At 33.0% G+C, this 20753-nt stretch overlaps 4 protein-coding genes across 6 annotated transcripts in view; 2 read left to right on the top strand and 2 right to left on the bottom strand.

The window, feature by feature from the left end:
* Positions 1 to 802, top strand: part of LOC101490989 (pentatricopeptide repeat-containing protein At2g02750) — a 3165-nt gene extending 2363 nt beyond the window's left edge. The window contains exon 2 of the mRNA XM_027331859.2: positions 375 to 802. Coding sequence (XP_027187660.1) covers positions 375 to 726 — 352 coding nt within the window. The 3' untranslated portion in view covers positions 727 to 802. The remainder of the gene's footprint in view (positions 1 to 374) is intronic.
* Positions 688 to 5372, bottom strand: LOC101507343 (SNF1-related protein kinase regulatory subunit gamma-1-like). Its single transcript, XM_004489954.4, has 6 exons — positions 5234 to 5372; positions 4255 to 4431; positions 3364 to 3806; positions 2445 to 2711; positions 2197 to 2369; positions 688 to 1103 (listed from the first exon to the last, which is right to left on the bottom strand). Exons 2-6 carry the CDS (start codon positions 4421 to 4423, stop codon positions 824 to 826), a joined length of 1332 nt encoding a protein of 443 aa, XP_004490011.1. The 5' UTR covers positions 4424 to 4431; positions 5234 to 5372; the 3' UTR covers positions 688 to 823.
* An 805-nt stretch (positions 5373 to 6177) lies between these two features.
* LOC101506576 (single-stranded DNA-binding protein WHY1, chloroplastic-like) lies at positions 6178 to 9720 on the bottom strand. Of its 2 annotated transcripts, none has more exons than XM_004489953.4 (7): positions 9427 to 9720; positions 9058 to 9119; positions 8433 to 8525; positions 7751 to 7845; positions 7380 to 7453; positions 7106 to 7194; positions 6178 to 6463 (listed from the first exon to the last, which is right to left on the bottom strand). In XM_004489953.4, the coding sequence occupies exons 1-7, from the start codon at positions 9635 to 9637 to the stop codon at positions 6359 to 6361; spliced, it is 729 nt and encodes a 242-aa protein (XP_004490010.1). In that variant the 5' UTR covers positions 9638 to 9720; the 3' UTR covers positions 6178 to 6358. The 2 variants fall into 2 exon arrangements, with proteins under 2 accessions (XP_004490010.1, XP_004490008.1); XM_004489951.4 differs by having other exon boundaries at positions 9058 to 9158; positions 9427 to 9715.
* Positions 9721 to 12345: 2625 nt separating this feature from the next.
* LOC101506051 (uncharacterized) overlaps positions 12346 to 20753 on the top strand; it is a 9175-nt gene continuing 767 nt past the window's right edge. Inside the window, exons 1-12 of one of the 2 annotated variants that reach the window (XM_012712823.3) lie at positions 12346 to 12543; positions 12629 to 12690; positions 13635 to 13709; positions 13810 to 13888; positions 13983 to 14053; positions 14268 to 14369; positions 16811 to 16900; positions 17716 to 17790; positions 18218 to 18250; positions 18424 to 18501; positions 19649 to 19729; positions 19911 to 20020. In XM_012712823.3, the coding sequence (XP_012568277.1) occupies positions 12483 to 12543; positions 12629 to 12690; positions 13635 to 13709; positions 13810 to 13888; positions 13983 to 14053; positions 14268 to 14369; positions 16811 to 16900; positions 17716 to 17790; positions 18218 to 18250; positions 18424 to 18501; positions 19649 to 19729; positions 19911 to 20020 (917 nt within the window). In that variant the 5' untranslated portion in view covers positions 12346 to 12482. Of the gene's footprint in view, positions 12544 to 12628; positions 12691 to 13634; positions 13710 to 13809; positions 13892 to 13982; positions 14054 to 14267; positions 14370 to 16810; positions 16901 to 17715; positions 17791 to 18217; positions 18251 to 18423; positions 18502 to 19648; positions 19730 to 19910; positions 20021 to 20753 lie in introns of both variants that reach the window. The other variant, XM_004489950.4, reaches the window with a different exon arrangement.

The raw sequence follows: 20753 nt of genomic DNA, 5'->3' as shown, positions 1-20753 counted from the left end.
ATTTTGTCTGTGTGTGCTGATTCGTCTGTGTTGCGAAGTGGGAAAGAGATACACGGGTATGCTGTGAGAATTTGTGTTGATATGGATGAATTTTTCGCAACTGCTCTGGTTGATATGTACATGAAATGTGGGTGTGTTTCTTTGGCTCGTTGTATTTTTGATCAGTTTGATGAAAAACCAGATGACCCTGCATTTTGGAATGCAATGATAGGAGGGTATGGAAGGAATGGAGATTATGAGTCTGCTTTTGAAATCTTTGATGAAATGTTGGCTGAAATGGTGAAACCAAATAGTGTAACATTTGTTAGTGTTCTGTCGGCTTGTAGCCACAGTGGTCAAGTTGAGAGAGGATTACATGTTTTCAGGATGATTAGAGAGTTTGGTTTGGATCCAAAGCCTGCGCATTTTGGGTGTGTGGTTGATCTTTTGGGTCGATCTGGTCGGTTAGGCGAAGCTCGAGAGTTGGTGCGAGAATTAGCAGAACCTCCTGCATCTGTTTTTGATTCTTTGCTTGGTGCATCTAGGTGCTACTTAGATTCAAATCTTGGGGAAGAAATGGCCATGAAACTTGTTGATCTCGAGCGGGAAAATCCGGCTCCGCTGGTGGTTTTGTCTAACATATATGCTGCATTGGGAAGATGGAGAGAAGTAGAAAGGATAAGAGGGTTGATCACAGATATAAGATTGGACAAACTATCTGGTGTTAGCATGATAGAAGTTGCATGAGAATTGCTTTTGCATACATAAAAAAACTTGAAATCAAATGTTCTTTTTTCTTTCTGATAACATAAAGTTTGTTATATTTTGGAGTATTCCTTGTAAATCAGTGATTCAACATCTCTTTCACTGCAAATCCGTAGTAATCGTCGAAATGGTAATCAGGCTCCGAGATGAAACAAGAGATTACATCTCTCAGTGTGATGACTCCAACTACTTGATCTAGTCCATCAACTGTGTAAATCCTGTGAATAGACTGTGAAGAAAGAGGGTGAATCACGCTCTCAAGAGTTGAGTCGGGCTTGCATGTTAGAGGCCGAGTAACTTTTCCAGTTCCATGGGATGCTGAGTGTATTTTCTTCATGAAATCCATCACAGTGAGTTCCCTGAAAGTCAAAATGAGGGGATGGTGAAGGAGAACATTTCACTCGAGTAATTAGTTCTCTTACAAGCTTGTGTGATGACCATTGGCCATAATTGTAGCTGTTGTTTGTTTTCCTTCAATAGAAAATATCAACCCACAAACAATCACACACATGTATATTAAGTGGACGATTTCGTGAAAATCTAGTTGATTAATACTAGCTCTGTTCTTTTTAAGTTCTCATTGCAAGCTTATTTACACATAACAAGAAAATGGATAAATTTGTTATTTGTGATAATTTTTTTTAATACTCTTTTAACTATTTATTATCTCATTCCATTTATTTATTTTTCTGCAATAAATAATTAGAGATGTTTTATCAAAACAATAATTGCTAGTACTTTAAACTTTGGGAATTACAAATAAATAGTAACAAAAAACTTCTAAAAAACTGACACTTAAAAAAGAAATTGACGGAGTACGTTTAAATTCGTTCTTAATCTTAAAGATCAGTGGTTTGACTAGGGATATGATTTGTGATAGAATATTAAATTGTTGTTTGGTCCATACAGCCAATCCTATCTAGTGGAATAAGACTTGGTTGTTGTTGTTGTCGGGACTTAGATAAAGGGGAATTAGTTAGTAGAAGTAGTTAATTGGTTGAGGTTGTTATAAGTAGTTAGACTATTATGTCAGTGAACCTTTTCCTCTCTTATCCTAAGTGTACACAGAACCTATAAGTAAAGTTTTCATCCCTTATAAAAGTATCTTTTGCAAAATTAGAAATTGAATGGTGTAAACCATTGTGGGAGTGTATCCGCTCTTGTGTATCATGTTCTTTGGAGAGATTCTCTCCTATTATTTCTTTTCTTTTTTCTAGATATTAGTGTTCTTCCTCTAAATCCTTAGAATCCAATTCTTGGGTTCCTACCGATTGTCATGTTTGATTATCTTTATTTTTCCGTTTTAACCAAAGATGAATGCAAGAAAGTTTTATTTTTGAAACTGCAAAAACAATGTTGTTTCTGATTTTAGATTTTACAGATTAGTGTGTTCCCTAAATTATTGTTAGATATACATACCATGCAGGTTCCTGATTTTCGACTTAGACTCACCTGAAATTGGAGAAAAGTTCAGGCCTTAGCAACAAGTATCTGATGTCTCTTATGCTCAAGCTTCCAACAATTTTCTTTGTTGGCCCCTCTACCACAGGAAGACCACCAATTTGCATATCCCTCATAAGCTTGAAAGCTTCAAGAATCAATCCATTGCTCTGGATGTCAATAACCTGGACAAGAAAAACTAAGATGTTTTTAAACATCCAAGCTGAGGAAAGCGGAAAATTTTAAACGCAAATCGCTACCTTATCAGCAGACATAAAAGGAAGCCCCAGATCAGATATAGGTTTGGCTGCAATGCAGTCAAACCAATCTCTTCCTTTGCATCCTTCAAGACCTTGAATAACTGCAGACTGAGTAATGAAGTTTACAATGTCTGGTTTTCCCGGTTCTATCACTGGCACATTCCTCAGCCTATACTTTGAGAGAAGCAGCAACACAGTCAACATAGCACTATTTCTTGCAACTGGAACAAAAGGCGCCCATCGATATGATTTAAGTATTGATCCTACCTGAAGTCGAAAAATCAACATACATATATCTTAGATTTTTATTGTAGAGCTTAGGTATAAATCTTGCCAAATTATAACTAGCTTAATTAAAGCACACAACAACAACAAGAACAAAAACCAATGGATTGTGTAGGAACACAGCCATCATTTTTTGGTTGACAATCAGCACAACAAAAGCCAAATGAATAGGGCCATAATGCCATGTTTGGATAAACAACGTAACTTAACTAAACATTTAGCATAAGGGTTTATCATATAAGTACCTATGTATAAACTATAAGCTATTTTGATAACAAAAGGTAAAATAAAGACAAATTTTTTTAATATAAGTTATTTTCATAAGCTATTTTTGAGACCATATGGAAATTAATTGAAAATAACCTATAGACATGTAATAAGTTGTTTCCATAAACCCTCTCAAATAGTCTCACAAGTGTTTTTGTCAGTAGATAAGATCAACTAAGTCAACTCAAATAACCCTAAATAGCTAACCAGCTTGGCTCAGCCAACAATGGCCTTGTCTATTAGGGAGAGGTATACTAATTTCAAAGATTTCTTCTCAACCAAGGAAGAAAAAACATGTACCAAATATCCAGTAAGCTCATAAAAAGAGAAGAACTTGCAGATTACAGTAAAACAGTCGTTGGCGTACCGTTGTTGACTTGAAGGGTTCTTCTTTCAGTAGAACTTTGTAAAAGTCCTCACCAAGGTTATTTGCAGCTTGAGGAGCATCTTTAGCCATGGTTTTATCTGCAGCAACACCCCCTACCACTGCTGCACCTACTGCAGCAGCAGTTAGTCCAGCAACTGCAGCAGGACCTGTAACTCCTAATGCTATTGCTCCTAAAGCACCGATGGTTCCCGCGCCGACTCCAGCAGCCGTTGCAGTACCAGCTGATATGGCAACTGCAGCAAGTTCTGCACACTCCATCACCCAGAGAATAATAGCTGAATAATCTATGATGCCAAGGTACCTGTCTCTCCAATCTGAACCAATTCCTGCATCTGGGTCTTTAACTGGTGCAGCTAAGATGTTGCTTTCAGATAGAATCTTAACAGCTTCGCCGACAGGTGTGTTTGCTAGAATTTCAATCACTGCCAAAGTATTTTACAGGTTACTGCTTTTAGCCATGTAGAGATCAATGTTGTCAAATAGCAGCTACAGTGACGCTATAGCATAGCAGAATTTGACAAATCACTATTATTCCGCAATATACTATTTAGTACTTAGTGTTGTCAAATAACAGCTATAGTGGTGCTATAGCAATGTACCATTAACATAGCGGAATTTGAACAAACTATTTTTTTGTGATTCGCGACAACATTGGTAGAGATTCACATTAAATGCATAAGGTGATGTCTCGCGAAAGTAGCTCAGTTGGTGAGTTAAGGGATGTTGAAGGCGTTTCAAGCAGTAGGTCTCGGGTTTGATCCCAGAAACTAACATAATCTAACAAATTACTAACATTTGCATATAAAAAACTGCAAAAGGTGATGATAGCTTGGAAATGTCCTTATTTATATGGTTAATTAATTCACTTACCTTTTCCTCCTGGAACTCCTGGAAAGGAAGAAACAGGAATCTTTGCAAATGAATCTGTCAATGTCTCCTGCAATGTCTGTGGTAGTTTCTTTCTGGATTGTATGGTTTCGAAGTAGGTGTCACATTTTGAAAGTGGAGTGCTTGTTCTGACTTCTTGAGCATGCGCCATATTTTGAACTGAATACATTTTTATTAATTGATGTTTCAATTATTTTCAAGAACTTGCAGAATTGTAGCAGTAGAAAACTAGAAATATCTATACCCTGTCTATTTATTTCTCTTTTGGCTTCATAAAATCATAAAATTGAATTGGACATACTTGAATGTTTTCAAGTAGAAATGTTTTTGCTTCTGAAATTGATTCTAACTTGAAAATTTGCCTATGAAATTTGAAATTTTTGCTTCCAAATGTGATTTTTTAGCTTGACTATATTTTTACTCATTTTCACGTGAATATATTCAAACATAATCATTTTTCATTCAACTCACAATTAATCAAAATTAATTTTATAAAATGACAATACTATTTTGTGAAGATTTAACATATGCTAATATCATTTTGGTTCATTCATCTCTCAAATCTTAATCATTCCCAGGAATTATTTTCCCTCAAATATGAGGATCATAAGATGGCTTATATGACAAGGCTATAAAATATATTTTATTTGGTTGGAAGATTATACTCATGCCACGATTTTTGTATCATGTTTGTTGATCATCTAAATGAACTAGTAGTAGTCAAGATTACTCGTCTTATATATTGTCTATTACATTAATCTCATGTTTAATTGGTATAGGCAAATGTGTACTATTGAAGAAGAAAAAAATCTAGCAAAGAAAATTGTTCATAATGATAATAACAAATAATATCAATCTCAAAAAAAAAAAAAAACATAATACAGTTCTAAATTTTTTTTCTGTAATGCTTCAAAATTTTAATGCATGAAGAATAGACAGGTGATTTGAGAGCTTAACATACCTATATCACTTTGAGAATGGCAATGGATTCAGAGACACATTGGAGTTCTATTTCTGTGATCTATATTGGAGAAGCGGTTATGTTTGTTTTGTGAATGGCCTTTGAGATTTGCTAGCACTGCCAAGTGTTGTTATAGGACACGTGTCAAAGGCTATTTGAACCATTTGTTAACTACTAATTGCTAATACTAGTTTGCTTGGTTTTTTCATACCTTAAAAAAACATTGTACTATTTCTTTTTTGGGTCAAAGCACTGTCCTAGTTTCATCCTATCATAACCTCACACATGGGAGCTTTTTTTTAATTATTGAAAACGAGTGTTGTAAAATAATTTTACATTGTTTTAATTTATTATATTGTATTGTATAGTTTTTAATTTAGCAATAATTATTTAATTATTTGATATCATAGTGAGTTATAAACGAATGATAGTATAAAATTATTTTATACTATCAGTGCATTATCTTTATTTATTTTATTTTAAATATTACTTTATATCTGATTGAGTGAATTTCTAATAAATCATACTTTTGTTCAAAAGAAAAAAAAACGTTATTTTTGTCTAAAGGTACACATTTGTAAGACAAAAATAAAAATTGTATTTTTTTTTTCAAATGTTCTCTTAGAATTAAAATTTGAATCCTAACATTTCAAATTTCCCTAAAAACTTTTATCATCTTAATTGCATTTACATGACCTTCATTAAAAAAATAGTTCTTGCTTATGATTGCTGCTATTTATCCATATACACTATTTCAATCAATGGCAGTTTATTTTCCTTTAATTATTTAATTTTTGAATAAGCTCAATCCCTTACATTTAAAATCCTAACTAGTTTCAATTTATTTTTTTTATATAAAATACTAGTAACTTTAAAAAAATCATTTTCAATTTTTCAAATAACATGGTACTGTCTTTAGTGAAAATAACATGGTACAATCAATATTTGAAAAGGAGTATATAATTTATTTTTTAAAAGTGAATAAATAAACAATGGAACTAAAAATTTGTTCTAAGCTAATAGAATGAAGTTATTTAAATTAATTTAATTTAACACATTTCCAAGATGAGAAGATCATAATGTAACTTCCTATATATTCTTATTTGGAATATTGCAGAAATGACCCTATCTGTTCCATTCATAGTCTTCATGTTTTGGGTTTGCAGTATATACTTCTGGTTTTATGGAGCTACCAAAGGCATTCCAACCTAAAAGGCATGGCATGATAAACTGCATACAAAACCAACAAAATCAATCAAGCAATATGCATTTACTTAAGCAAAAACATATTGTTTGATTTTGGGTAATATATATCATCATCGGAAAAATCACGAATACATTATTTCAATTGTAAATAAAGTACAAACACTAATATAATTATAGACTATGTTGAGTAATAATTACAAAATATACACCTAATGGCTAATAACTACATCTAAGATAACATATTTACAAATGGGGAATAAACATAATTGGAACTTTTCATTCCAAAATTATAAATTGTCTGTCTGATAGAAGCAGCAATTCTATAAATCTTGAAGATTTTTCACCACTTCTTTCCTAATTTCGCTAGACAAGTATTTTCTTGATTACAAAGGTTTAGCTAAGCTATTGCAAGAAATTTTACTACATGAAATAGATTTTATTGCAATTTTCTATGGTATAATAACATTAAGCCATTTCTGCTACAGAAAAAGATCTCTAAATAAGCAAGGTGATCTCTACCCTTGAACTTTAGATGGATAAAATTACAATGCACTTGAAATCAAAACAAAGGTAGATTCACCTTTGTTACTTTATAGAGATCCTGTTCTTCTGTTACTATATTTTCCATTGCACAATAAGAGAGAGAGAGAGAGAGAGAGATCATACATGGAAAAGTGAATTGAAAACTGCAAGCTCGGCCTTTGTGACAGGGATGAAGATGCTTTCGTTTATGTTCTCGATCTTGTTTTGAACACCTTTTGAAAATTGACATGACAAAGTCAGGGATTGAAGTAAATTTTACAACATTTAATTATCTTCATTTATATTATAGTGTAGAGAGGACAGAATTAATCCATAATTTCATGATGGAAGGAAAGTAAAATCAAATTACTAAAATAACAGCCGCAACATAATAATTTTATATAAAAAAGATCATTACTTAGGTTAAACATGTGACCAGAACCGTCTTGAAGTGGCTCCACCTTCAAAACTTTTCTCACTTTACCTTCATCACTGCATAACAAGACAATTTCCAAAATGCTTTAAAAATATAAAAAAAAATCACAGCAACAATACACACACGAGCGCGCACACAAAAAAGTCAAAACACATTGAAGCGATTCGGTTAATTCGTGTGATCTACATATATGATGATATTACATATTTGAAGACATTATCAAATCCCTTTCCCATGTGAGAATGAAAGTCTTTTTTTATAACAAGGCAAAGCAAAGCAATGATAATAACCTTGGAATATGTTATGCTGGATCACTCATTACAATAATTTGAAGGGTAGAGCACAGAAATTACCCTTTTCCAATAAAAGGGTCGTGAAAAATTTCACAAGAGTCTTTTGCACCAAGGCTAATTAGAGATCCCATTTCATTGACTGATAGTGAAAATACCTGTGTTCAAGAAAATACGACTAAATCACTATTAAACTATAGGAATACAACTAAGTTCAACTGAATCACACACTTCAATGAAATCAGAGCTTACTACATAAACTCATACAATCTCCACAAAGTTAACTCATAGACTCATTATAGTTAATTTTATATACAAGAATAATGTTTTAACACATAATTTAATACTATTGCATAGTAAATAACAATAACTAATTTCAATTAGTAAGAAAGCAACCACAATAACTAAAGATAAGAGTTTTTTAAGTTTTATCAACCACAATAACTTAGATAAGCCAGTATTATATGAGAAAGCCTATGATACTAAGAGCAATGCGATGTGATGCGACTATGAAGATTTTATCAAAGTTTTATTACATAGTATGTTAAATTTAATCTAACAGCTTGTATGTTTATATTGTTCACTAGTTATGTCTTCAGTGCACTTAATGCAGAACTATGATACTGTCATAACATAAAACAATATACAAAACCATTTTTATCATTTCAGAAAGACCAAGACACTAATTGATACATTATATCCTGGTATGCCGCCAACACCACGTTGTAGAAGAACCATAACTCACCTGCTTTCTGTTCCAATCATATTGGTGAACACCGACAGCAGGAGCAAACTGTAGAAGCATACAACCTTCTCTAGATATCTTGAATGACCCTGACTGCAAAAAAAAACACAAAAAATGTTCCATAACTAAATAAACACTCCAATGTTCACAATTCTATAAAACAAAGCAACTCCACAAACACTAAAAATTTATACTATTAGAACACAGAAAATCCAATGATAACTTACATCAATTAACATAAGGATTTAATTGATATGTATTGTCAATATAAAAAAAAAGAAATATATGCATCCAATTATATCTTACTATATTATACCACTTTATTAGAATAGCTCTTAAAATATATTCACAATTATTTGATGATATATGAAAATTAATCTATTGAACTACGGATGTAATTTATATATATATATATATATATATATTGTCGTGTTGGAGTCATAGTTTTTTACACAGTCAACCACTCATAACCATCAAATCATTGAAAATATTTGACTTAACTACTTCTAAAATTGCATATATAAGTGATTGTGATTTGTCGTCAACATAAATACAACGAACAAAAATTAATCACTTAAACCATTAACATAATCAAACTAGAAAATCAAAAATAAACGAAGCATACTTCCATTGAAGTGAATTCCGGAGCTCTAGGAGACACCGTGAGAACAGCTTTCCCTTTGTAAACTGAGTGACCAACAAAAACCCTTGGTGTCAATTCTCCCACTGAACACACACACAAAATAAAAATTATAAAAATAACATAGTTCAATCATCATACAACACCAATCATTATGAATTTGTTAAATGGCCCATTATTCCAAATTACTGATTGAAAAGCTACAAAACAAAAAGCTCTGATTTTTGAAGAGAAAATAAAAGTTGGATTTTTCTCTTCAACAATAAAAACCAGGCTTAAATTGTGAGGAAGCAAATTGAAGATGAAAATGGAACAAAGAAGAAGAATTGAAGGGCGAGGAATAAGAAAAGGTACCTGAAGGAGGTTGAGGGCGTTGAGGTGGTGGAGGGAATGGTTTTTGTTGGAAGAGTTGTGGGTGGTGACACGTGACAGAGAATTGTGGAAGAGAGATGGAGAAGGTGGGGCCCGCATGCCTTAAAGGAATTGATTTAATTGGAGTGGTGAAAGAGTGGTTTGAGACTGAGAATGGTTTTGTAGTAATGGTGTAGGACTGTGTCTGCAACATCTTCTTCTTCTTCAAAGAAATATCAATGTACTCTCAATTTAGAAATCACAACTTCTATAACAAAGAGGTAGTATAAATTTTAACAAACAATTGATTAAATCAATTGAAATGATACATTCATCTATTGATTTTAATTTTCAATAAATATATAAATTATTCTTATAATTAAGAATTATTACAAATCCAAAGAGACAGTAAAAAATTTAAATGTTTATGTTGTATTAAATTTATAATTTATCCACACTTGTTCATTAAAATCGTACATTTAAATATTGATCAATTAATTTGATAATAATAAAATATATTTATTTATAAATATATCGTAGAAGTCACCTTTAAAAACCTTTAAAAATAGAGAAAATGTATGTGTATCATCGATGTAAACTAATTATATTGAATAATTGTTAATTTCATCCCTTCATTGATATAATTACAACCGCTATAAGTAAAAAGTCACTCGATCAAAGATGTGAAATTTATTGTTGTAAAACTTTTTATACTAAATGTATGGTCATTAACTCTTTAAAAATAAAGTATTAACAATAAAAGTTTAAATTTGTCTTCTTTAATTTACTTATTACTTTTGAGAGTAATTAAATAACTATAATTTAAATAATCTATTTTCTTATTAATATTAATATTATAATTTTTTTTCTTTTTTAACATTTTCCTCTCACCTCATATTTGATATCTTTTTTTCTTTCAAAATTACCTCTTAAATATAAAAAAAAAATATTTGATGACACACGACGTTCAAATGGATCTAAGGTAACTTTCGAACTAAGATGAACTTTTTTTCTACACTATTTGATGACAATAATGACCTTGATATATGCGCATATAAACTATACAACGGTAACAGTTAGTAGATGATCATCTTGGACACTCATTAGAAATTAAATAATGATCCAAAAATCAGAACATACACTTCACAACTCTACCATATTCCTTTGAAAAATCATAGAAGATATTCTGTAAAGGGAGACCTAACGTATCTTAAAGGTGCACATTATTCTAAGTTTCTAATTCTAAACGTCTAACTCTCAACGTACAAATTTACTCGTTCATCAAAGTGTGTGCAAGTACACCATTTCCACCGGGGAGTCGCTATCATCCATTGTCAACCTTTGCACTTCTACTACTTTGTCCAGAAGATCTCGGTCCAATCCGAATCATTCTAGTCATCTTTGAGGAATGACTTCCACAATTTTACCACCATTATTTTCATAGGTTTGACTCATGGCACCTAAGAAGCTTGTTGATCAATGAATGGTGGTAAGTACGATAGTCGAGTCACAACCACCATTTCCTTGTCATTGGTAGTTCCATTGGAGAACAACCTGGAACTTCAAGACGTGTTACTCCAACAATCCCCTCTTCTCAACAATAACCTATAAAATATTGAACTACTTTGTAACTTGATTATAATGGTTCAGAGAAAATTGATCAACAAACAAAATCAACGTGTAGTCCACGTGGAAAACCACTAGAGAGAGATCATGTTAGTGGTGTCATCTAATGACGAAACAACATTTTCAATGCCCCAGGTGTTGGAAGGTGGGACCCATCACTCGAGACCATTCCATTCACCATACCATAAGCACCGCCACTTTCCTTCCCTTGAGATCCAACTAAAAAAACACACACATACACCTGAGAGTTCTTGATGACCATTTTCCTGAAGCTGAAGGTCTATAGGGAGATCAACACGTAAGCCACATCGTCACGATGAGAGGACATAAACTCCTCTCCATCCAATAGAAAGTACCAAAAGCACCAAAGAAGCATCTACCAACACCCTAGAGGAAATACAGTTGCTCCCACTCTTGGTCTTAAGCAGGGTATAACTTCGAGGGAGAGATTCCTCATCAAAATTCATTTACCAACAATATTAATGACCACCATATGCCAAAATCACTCAAGAAGCCTCCATTTGTAGATTCATACAATGGTTCGAGAGATCCTAACGACCACGTTGAAACCATATATAGCTTACCAACCTTATTCGAACTCGATGCAATATCATAAACTGTTCACCTTAAGATGAGGCACTACACTTCAAATGTTGAGGTGGCCATGGTGGAATTTGACCTCGACACTTGCAGGACTTGTTTCATGGAAGTTAGAAACAAGATTAAGGTAAATGACAAGGTTGAAAACTTGAATAAATCATAAGCTACACTTTCTTTTGATAGGGCAACTATTACGATGGTTTTCTTCCTACTTTTTTATCATGCACTAGATTGTATTTCTTCTATTATTATTAATGAAATGTCAAAATCTTATTTTCGTAAAAGAAAATTAAATTTAAAAGAGGAAAATATATTTCAAAAAATTATGAGTTTAAATTTTTTAGAAAAACTCAATTCTAAGACTTTTTCGAAACACAAACATAATTTATTAATTTAAAAAAAATTCAAACTTAAATTTTTTAAGAATAAGTTTATATTTCAAAAAATTAAATTAACTTTTTCGATTTTTTATTTTCAAAATTGAATGTTTTAAAAAACATTTGTTAAAGTTTGCTCGTAAGTCGTAACATAATTTTTTGTTTTTCTTTAAAAAAAAAAAAGGTAAAATGAAGTATAAAAAATGGGTAAATTGTGTAGTTTGATAAAAATGTGGGGTTGAGGGATAATTGTTTGGGGTATCGTGTAAAATTTAGGAAAAGCATAGATCGATCCTTGACCCCCCCCGTAATGAGCCCAAAACGAAGTCATTATGGTGTCGTTTCTCTTCCTTCCCTGAGCAAACATCATTAGTCAAAATATTAAGCTACGCACCCTAACTAATCACCGTAATCTACATAAGGCGCTGAAATCTCTCTCTCTCTCTCTCTCTCGCCATGGCCATGGCTATGCAAAGTGGAATCGGGATCTCCAAGATCCTATTCATTGCCGGAGCTGGTACACCCCCTCTTTCTCTCTCACACACACACAATCGCATATCAGTTACTTCACGCTTTATCTGATTTCACTTCGTTCCTTTCAGGTTACACCGGCACCGTCCTCATAAAAAACGGCAAGCTATCCGATATAATTGGCGAACTCCAGGTATGCGCGCGTCCACTCCCTTCACTTTTTTCTTTATCAAATAATCCAATTCTCTCTTGTTTTTCGAAATCCACATGTCAAATTATATGGCTGTGTTGTTTTTTTGTTAGTAGTTTATTATAAAAGTTTGAATTATGGATTTTTTAGGTCATTGTTGAAATCTAGTAGATTGTGTATAGACGAGTGATAATCTGTGTTGTGCGATGTGGTGATGATTAGGGTTTCGGAAGACTCTTTTTTAATTTTAATCTAATTGTTATTGGTAGTTGTGATCATAAACGCCTTTGGCTCCCACAAACTTGGAGTGATTAATATTATCTTAAATTATAGCTAAATAAATTGTTTTTGTGGTTTGGTAACTTCGTGTTTTCTAGACTCTTCCTTAATTAAGATATTCCTTTTTAGTTTCTACAATTGGTTATAGTTTTTCTATTAGTAAGAAATAAGAATCGAACTCGGTATCCTAGGGTTTACAATAGTGCACACCGATGAAAACCCAAAACATAATAATGAATAATATGAAATTAGTGTACTATTTACTAAAATAAAATTATTAGAAGAGTGTCTCCCCCTATAATCCCCAGAGCAAAGCTCCTTCAGAGGATGAATACCCTCTGCCCAGTATAATCTGTAAAATAAAAACTCAATATATGATTTCCTCCACATGACACTTCTTCTATATATATTACCTTTTTCCACGTGTATATTCTCTCCCTCTCTAACTGAATTCCCTATCATTAAGGCTCACATCACTAACTAATTCATTCTCTCCCACATGGCCCCACTTCCTTCTAGAATATGCCTAGCGTCCTATCACACACCAACCACTTGCGCCAGACTCTGGCCAACTGGTTGTATTTTGAGAGACTGGATTGTTGCATTGCTTTAGTCTTTTGGTCTTAGGATTTGTTTCTGTACTAATGGTGTTATATTTTTGGTCATAGTTGCTGGTGAAGGGATTGGAAAAGTCTGGTCAGGCTGATGGTGAAGGTGAATATGCTGATGCCATTGCTGATCAGGTAACAAACTGGGTTGAGTATGACTCAATATCTTTTGTTTCCAAAAAGCACTTGAAAGATGCTTTGAAACTCACAAAACTATTGTTTAACTTTGTCTCAGGTGCGTCGTTTGGCTAATGAAATTAGGCAGATAGCGTCAAACAGGCCAATAACCGTACTGAATGGGGGCTCAGGACAAAGTAGTATGTTGAATTTTACCATCTAATGTGGCTGTTGCTTTAAGATGCTATGTTTCTCCACACATTTATTTTATGTGCTTTATTTTTTCCGCAGGTAATTTATCATCTCTTGTGCTTCCAGCAGCTGCTGTGGGTGCTGTGGGTTATGGCTACATGTGGTTGAAGGTATGGACTTGCTGTTTTCTTTTTATAGTTTCATTAGTTTGTGGTTGACAGTTAATTTCTCTTTTACCAGTATTTGTTATTTCATAAAGGGTGGTAAACTGCTATTCACTTATTTGATTACCCCGAGTTCTTATAAATGATTTTATCCATTTGATATTTGTGAAATAATTGTTATTCATGATACCGATTTCTGTGTTCTCCTTCTCAATATCAGGGCATTTCATTCTCAGATCTTATGTACGTGACTAAACGTAATATGGAAAATGCTGTTGCAGATTTGACAAAAAAGCTGAATCATGCCTCTGATGTACTTGATGTAAGTGTCCATATACTGCATAGGATATTCGTTTCATATCATTAGGTTTGTAGTTAGGCATACACACGTGCAACAGTGTTTTGAACACGATTGCACCATCGATCCTTGCATTTGAAGGGTATGAGTCCCCTTGACATAATGTTTGATATTCCTTCAACTGAGTAGTTGAAATATAATGTATCATTTATTCATTTTTTTTCAAAACTGACTTGTTTGAGTTTTCTATTAATAAAGCTGCTAATGAGTTTGTATCATAGGAAGACTTGTGTGGGTTGGAGCATAATATACTTCTTAAGAATCAAATATAATGCTTCTAAACTTGTCCAATTACAGAGTTATTTTAAATAAGCCATTTAAAGAAACTGTCAGAGTGTAGTGCGTTAAAAAAAAATCTGTTCACAAGTATATAGGATTGACAACTGCATGGAAAACTTTTAATCTGCTGTGCCCAGATTTTCTCAGGTAATCAATGACAATGCTTGTGTAATCAATGATTAGTAGGAACATTGGCGGAGCAAGAAATTAATATTCAAAGGGGCCATGACCAAAACTCCAATTCATTTGGTTTCCTAAATGCCTGAGGTGTTGTAACTATAGTTTTTGAATGTATCGAAATTAAACACATTATCAGACCCCTATTTTTTGTTAGTAGTTTTTTGGACCAAATTGACTAATGGAAGACACTTTAGATGACTAAACTAACTAATGAAAGACACATTTGAAGATAAAACTGACTAACAAAATACTCATTTAGCTACATTTTTATGTAAAACCTGCTTAGTAATTGACTAATTATAGAGTCAATTAATAATTGACTATATATAACTCAAAAGAACCTATAATACTTAGAGGGACCATGACACCTGTAGATCCCGCTTCTCCCTCCACCCGAGTAGGCAGTAATCTCTAAACTGTGACTGCATCCATTTATTCCAAGACCTATTGCTGCCATCTTTTTAACTTCGGTTGCTGTTGCAGTTGCGGTTACATTGTGAACCTTTACATTGCGGGAAAATGCAGTCAATGTGGCATAAATTGCAGTTGTGATGCTGTTGTTGAGACTTCAAAATCCTCAATATTGAGGGCGCAATTGTGGTTGCGGACTGCAATTTAAAACCATGATTGGTGCATGTCTTTTAACCTTGAAAAGAGACAAGGGAAATAGAATTCTAACATACCCTAGGGACTTTGGATGATTAAGAGGAAATGGTCTTTTCCATTACAATATTTTCCCGACATAGTCACATGGTTCACAATTCTCTCCGGTATGTGGTACCAGTTCGGGTGCGCAGCCTTCAAAGAATTAAGTACGTGGGGGGGTATACATAATTGGGACGCTATTTCGGTTTGTGGAGCGTTCTAATATACTGATCATTATGTTATGAATAAAAAGATTTATTTATTTAGTTAAAAAAACAACAAAGTAAATGATGAAAGCATTAATATGATCAATAAAAATTAACTTTGACAAACATACTTTAGGAATTAATTTCATATTTTCAAAATAAATTCTTTTATTATTTGAGTATTTATACATTTGTTATTTTTTAATAAGACCTAGGTATCTATTATCAAGAAGAATAATTAGCTTTATAAAAAAAGTGAAGAGTAATTAACATTCCATAAAAAAAGAAAGAATAGTTACTAGTATTTATTTAAAAAGTCTACATTCCAACAAAAGTCAGAGGTAAAAGGAATGAAGCTTGTCAAAAATAAGGAACTAAGAAGTCCCACATCGAAAGTTTGGGAAATATATAGAGGTAACTTAACTATAAATAAGTAGTGCAGCGGGGAGAGAAATACAAGGTGTGATAGTGATATACTGATATATCTGTTGGCATGGGGATTCTGGCTTACATAGAGTAAGTTTCAACTTCTCCAATTCCCAATGCCAGTTTAAAATATTTGTTTTTATTGAGTTTCTTTTTATACTAATTAACTGAAGATTGGTTTGACAACCTGGTACGTAGAAGGCCGCCAATTGTGCACGAATTTTAGCATACCAATACACAAAAGTACCACGAACCAATTCGCGGTTCTTGGGGGTCTACTGCAAATTATGTAACTATGCGACAGACTATACTAAGCCTCTTACCAAGCTGCACCTGTTTGTAACAAAGAGTCAACCTTAAGTTAGTTCTGAAAAAAAAAGGCACGTGAAGAGATTTAACTTCCCCCAATCCTCTACCCCTAGAGTTAGGTAAACCCCACATTATAAGAGACTACAAGTCATTGTTGTTCTTTAAAATGGGGATGTAGCAGTTTTACTCAAATTTGCTAAAATGACCCACAGTTTGACTGGATATATTTTTTCCGACCATCATTATGCACTCAATTCAAAGATTTTGAATGATTACGTGGAAATTGGTGCTTAAATGTCTTAATACTCGCAATTGATGCCTCTTTTAATTTTAATTGTTTCTCAATTCTTTTGATGACAGGATGCCAAGAAGCACTTGACCCAGAGAATTCAAAAGTTGGCCGACAAAATGAACAAACAAACTGAGATATCACGGTCTATTCAGAATGGAGTATGTCTTTTGATGCATTCTGATTTGATTCTTTCACTTGTACCTATATAAAGATACACACATGACAGAAATGCACTTACATGCATTTTTTGTTAACTACGTAGACTTATGCATATGAACCTGCACTTACTATTTCTTTGCAGACAACTGAATCAGGGTTCCTTTAGAAGTTATTGATTTTAAAATTTATAGTCTTGATGGATGTCTATATTAGTGAATATTATGTACAGGAAGGAAGATAAACTCTCATTGAACTTTAGCTATTTCACCTCAATCGATTACAGAGTGCCTTAATAGCCTATAGCATTGCAAATTGTAGCATTTAACTACTTGTTAGTAAACACTTGATGGTTGTTGCATCTTGCTTATTAAGGGAATATTGGGTTCTCTAATTGTAGACATGTTCCATCCTTCTTTCCCATCTTTCCCTGTGTTTGCTTTATGTTTTGCTTTCAGCTACATTCTCTATCTATACAATTCCTCACCATTTTTACCCTTTCTACCATATAACTTATGTCCCAGTTTTTTGTAACTTGGAAGGCTTTGACACAGTTACTTTAATCAAATTGCTGAAAATTTTATTGCATTTAGTTATTGAGGATAACACAGTTTAGAAATATTGAAGTTCATACTTTTTTTATCGAATGCCTTTAATTTTACAAGTTAGTTACGCTATTGAGCTCTTTCAAATGAGCTGTGTTCCAGTCCAGGATAATGGAATTGAAATTTTAACTTTGTTATGTCACATTACAATTTATAAACATGATGGGAAAGAAGGAAATCCGTGGCTAAGATTCTAATACTCTTGTACACAGGTTGCTGATGTTCGAAAGGATATTACTAATATACGTAATACTATGGGCATCCTTCATGAAGATTTCAAAACGGTGGTATGTTTGAATTCATGCTTTGGCTTATTAGTCGTTAATGTGTATATCTTCTAGTTTAAAGCTATGAAGAAGGATATTTTGGACTTTAACATGATTTTTAACTATCATTTGAATTAAACTGCAAAAAGGTTTTAAGTATTATAGAATGTAAACAGAAAAAAGAGACTGAGATAAAGAAAAACTGAGAAAACAAAGTTTTTCTGTAAATCTGAATTATGATCTCTAGTTAACAACAGTGGTATAGATACATTTATTTATAGAGTAAATGGAAACTTCTAGATGCAATAACTGTCTGTGATCAGACATTTCTTAGATCACTTGTATACTCCTTACAAGTAGGTCACATTGTAAATATGAGTATATATAATCTGCTACCTTTTCATTTGAATCATTTTTATTCTTATGTGGTATAAATTATACCTCTCAGGATGGAAGGTTGGCAAGATTGACTCAGAATCAGGTAAATTTTTTCATGTTCCTTTTAAATTTGGAAAGTAATTTGTAATTAATTAACTTTACCGTTTCCCTCATTTGAAAGATCTCTACATGATTTATTTTTTAAGCTTGGTAAGGAAATGATTAATTCTGTTATGCCTAAGGATAATACTGATTTAATAGTGTGGTTGGTTGCAGGAAGCTACAAATAAAGGATTGGACTATGTTATTAAGTTTATAGATGGAAATGTTCAGATTATGCCTGGCTCTAAATGGGTGGGTATTTGCCTTTTTAAATTCATTAGTGGTTATTATGTTTGCTTTTGTTGCATGTCGTCCTATAATCATGGTAGTCAAAATCGATATCCTATGCAGGATCGGGGAAGGTTCATAAGATTGTAACACAGATTGTAAGATCCTACCAAATTTAGTAAAAAGAACTTCAAATCACACCCATAATACTTAAAGAAGCCCAGATTTGGGATCATTAGATTCATATATTTTTTTTGATAGATAGAATCAGAAAATTTGAGAGAATGTGAGGGAATGGTTTTGAGAGTGTGTAAGGGAATTCTGAATCATATAAATTTTATAGAGAAGAGGGAAGAATTTACTGAAGTTGAACGTGTGTATGTGAGAGAAGGAGTGCAATGAATCATTGTATTGGAAAGGAAAGTGCAACTGATTAGGAATTAATGGGAGAAACTAAAAGGAAAGTGCAATTAATTAGGAATTAGTGGAGAAACTAACCGTTCCAGTGATTGTGCCCCCTAAAAATCGTGGTTTGATTAGGGTTTAAAAAACGGCAGTTACGTTTTTTAGAAACTGGGTCATTGACTCGACCCGCGAACCCTACACTGCTAAAACACGCAGAAGGGCAGCGAGATTTCGTCTTCTCCGGTCAATTTGCGTTTCTGTTCATCAATGAGCACGGGGAAGGGCAGCGAGATCGTAAAATCGTGGCATTTTACGTGCTGACTCCTGATTTTGACTACAATGCGTATAATAACCTGTTATTGCTGAGTATGCCAATTATGTATGCTTTGGATTGGACTATCATTTGTTATCTTTTGTATGTGTTAATGACAGAGAGAAACCTAGATGAGCTTAAAGAGCCTGTTCTTGTGATTTTAGAAGACATTCTCTTATATATCAGTTTTAATTACAAAAAATACCATTTTGTTTTTACTTTGTACTCTGTCTTGAAGTTTTTGTTTAGAAAACGTGAAAACTTTAAAACAACACGTGAAATTAAGATTACATTTTTGTTATTAAAACTAAACAAGAAACGGAAACATAAAAGTGGAAACCAAACATGCGCTAATAGTTAAAACTGGTATTTTAAATTCGATGTCCAACACCTTTCTCCATTCATCTGGTGGCATAATTATTAATGTTATCTACTTATCTCTTGTATTTTCAGAGAACCACGCAGCAGGAGCTACCAAGACTTCCAGGGAGGTCTCCTGGTTTGCTCCCATATTCAGGACCTCCAAATCTAATGGTGTTCTTCTATTTTTTACTTTGTTCTCTATTTTGATTTTCCTAGTGTGTAAGAAGTTTGGCTGTCAGCTGATAATATGGGGTTTAAGATGCTATTTACCTCCATATGCTTTAATATCCTGCTTTCATAACTAGGAGTTTACTTCTTGTAGTATGCTTAATGATCCTGTTTTCACTTGCAGGGTCTTAAAGACATTGCAGAACCGTTGTCTAGTTTAGACAGGTCAGCTTCAGATATTATTATACCAGATGGTATTGATAAGCTAGAGCAGCCCCGAAGGCCATTGTTGAGGTTCGAATTAGCTCAATTTTGGTTTTTTTCGATTTTTTCCCTCATGTGGAAGGATGCATAGCATGCTAGCATTCTAACCATCATCTGTATAAATTCCAGAGTTCCATTTTTTCTATATCTTAGGGAGGTTTAAGAGTGATTATCACACTAATTTGCCTCTAACATGTTAAGAATATGTACCGATTATCCACTCTTAAAAGTTGCTTGGTTAAGGCAACTTTTGCATGTGAAAATATAATGTAGGTTAAGGATAAAAGCTCTTATTTGTGTGAAGGGCGTCGTTGATTTCATCAGTTAGGTAATATGTAGTTTTAAAATACACATAGGTGCAAGACAAACCTGGTTGCGAACAATTAGGGTCTATTTGGTATTAAGGATAAGACAGGTAGAATAAGATAAATCATCATTTTCTGTTTTAATTCATTACTTGGTGAGTCAATAGGACAAGATAAGACAACCCTATAATTTTATCCTGTCACGTCACCGGTGTACAAATTAATATCACATGGTAAGGGCTGGGTAAGAATCACCCTTATCACTTATCATCTATTTTACTTTAAAAATTAATAAAATTATAAAAATAATTTAAAATCCAATGAAGTATAAAAATATTTAAAATAAAAAACTACAAACTTAAAAGTAATATTAAAAATCTTAAAAAGTATTTAAAATCAACTTTTAAAAAATCTAATTTTCACGGGGGGGGGGGGGGGTATGTCTTTTTTTTTTTTTA

This window comes from Cicer arietinum, chromosome 2, assembly GCF_000331145.2.
Source record: "Cicer arietinum cultivar CDC Frontier isolate Library 1 chromosome 2, Cicar.CDCFrontier_v2.0, whole genome shotgun sequence".
NCBI classification, from domain to species: domain Eukaryota; kingdom Viridiplantae; phylum Streptophyta; class Magnoliopsida; order Fabales; family Fabaceae; genus Cicer; species Cicer arietinum.
Note: the sequence above shows the minus strand (reverse complement) of the source record. Positions and strands in the feature narration are given on the sequence as shown.

Coding starts and splice junctions, on each gene's coding strand:
- LOC101507343 (XM_004489954.4), bottom strand. CDS start 4,423: ATGGCGCATGCTCAAGAAGTCAGAACAAGCACTCCACTTTCAAAATGT. Junction 3,807..4,254: donor AGGAGTTCCAGGAGGAAAAG/GTAAGTGAATTA, acceptor ATACTTTGGCAG/TGATTGAAATTCTAGCAAAC. Junction 2,712..3,363: donor AACCCTTCAAGTCAACAACG/GTACGCCAACGA, acceptor TTTCGACTTCAG/GTAGGATCAATACTTAAATC.
- LOC101506576 (XM_004489951.4), bottom strand. CDS start 9,637: ATGTTGCAGACACAGTCCTACACCATTACTACAAAACCATTCTCAGTC. Junction 8,526..9,057: donor CGGAATTCACTTCAATGGAA/GTATGCTTCGTT, acceptor TTTTTTTTGCAG/TCAGGGTCATTCAAGATATC. Junction 6,464..7,105: donor TTTTCAATTCACTTTTCCAT/GTATGATCTCTC, acceptor TTTTGTATGCAG/TTTATCATGCCATGCCTTTT.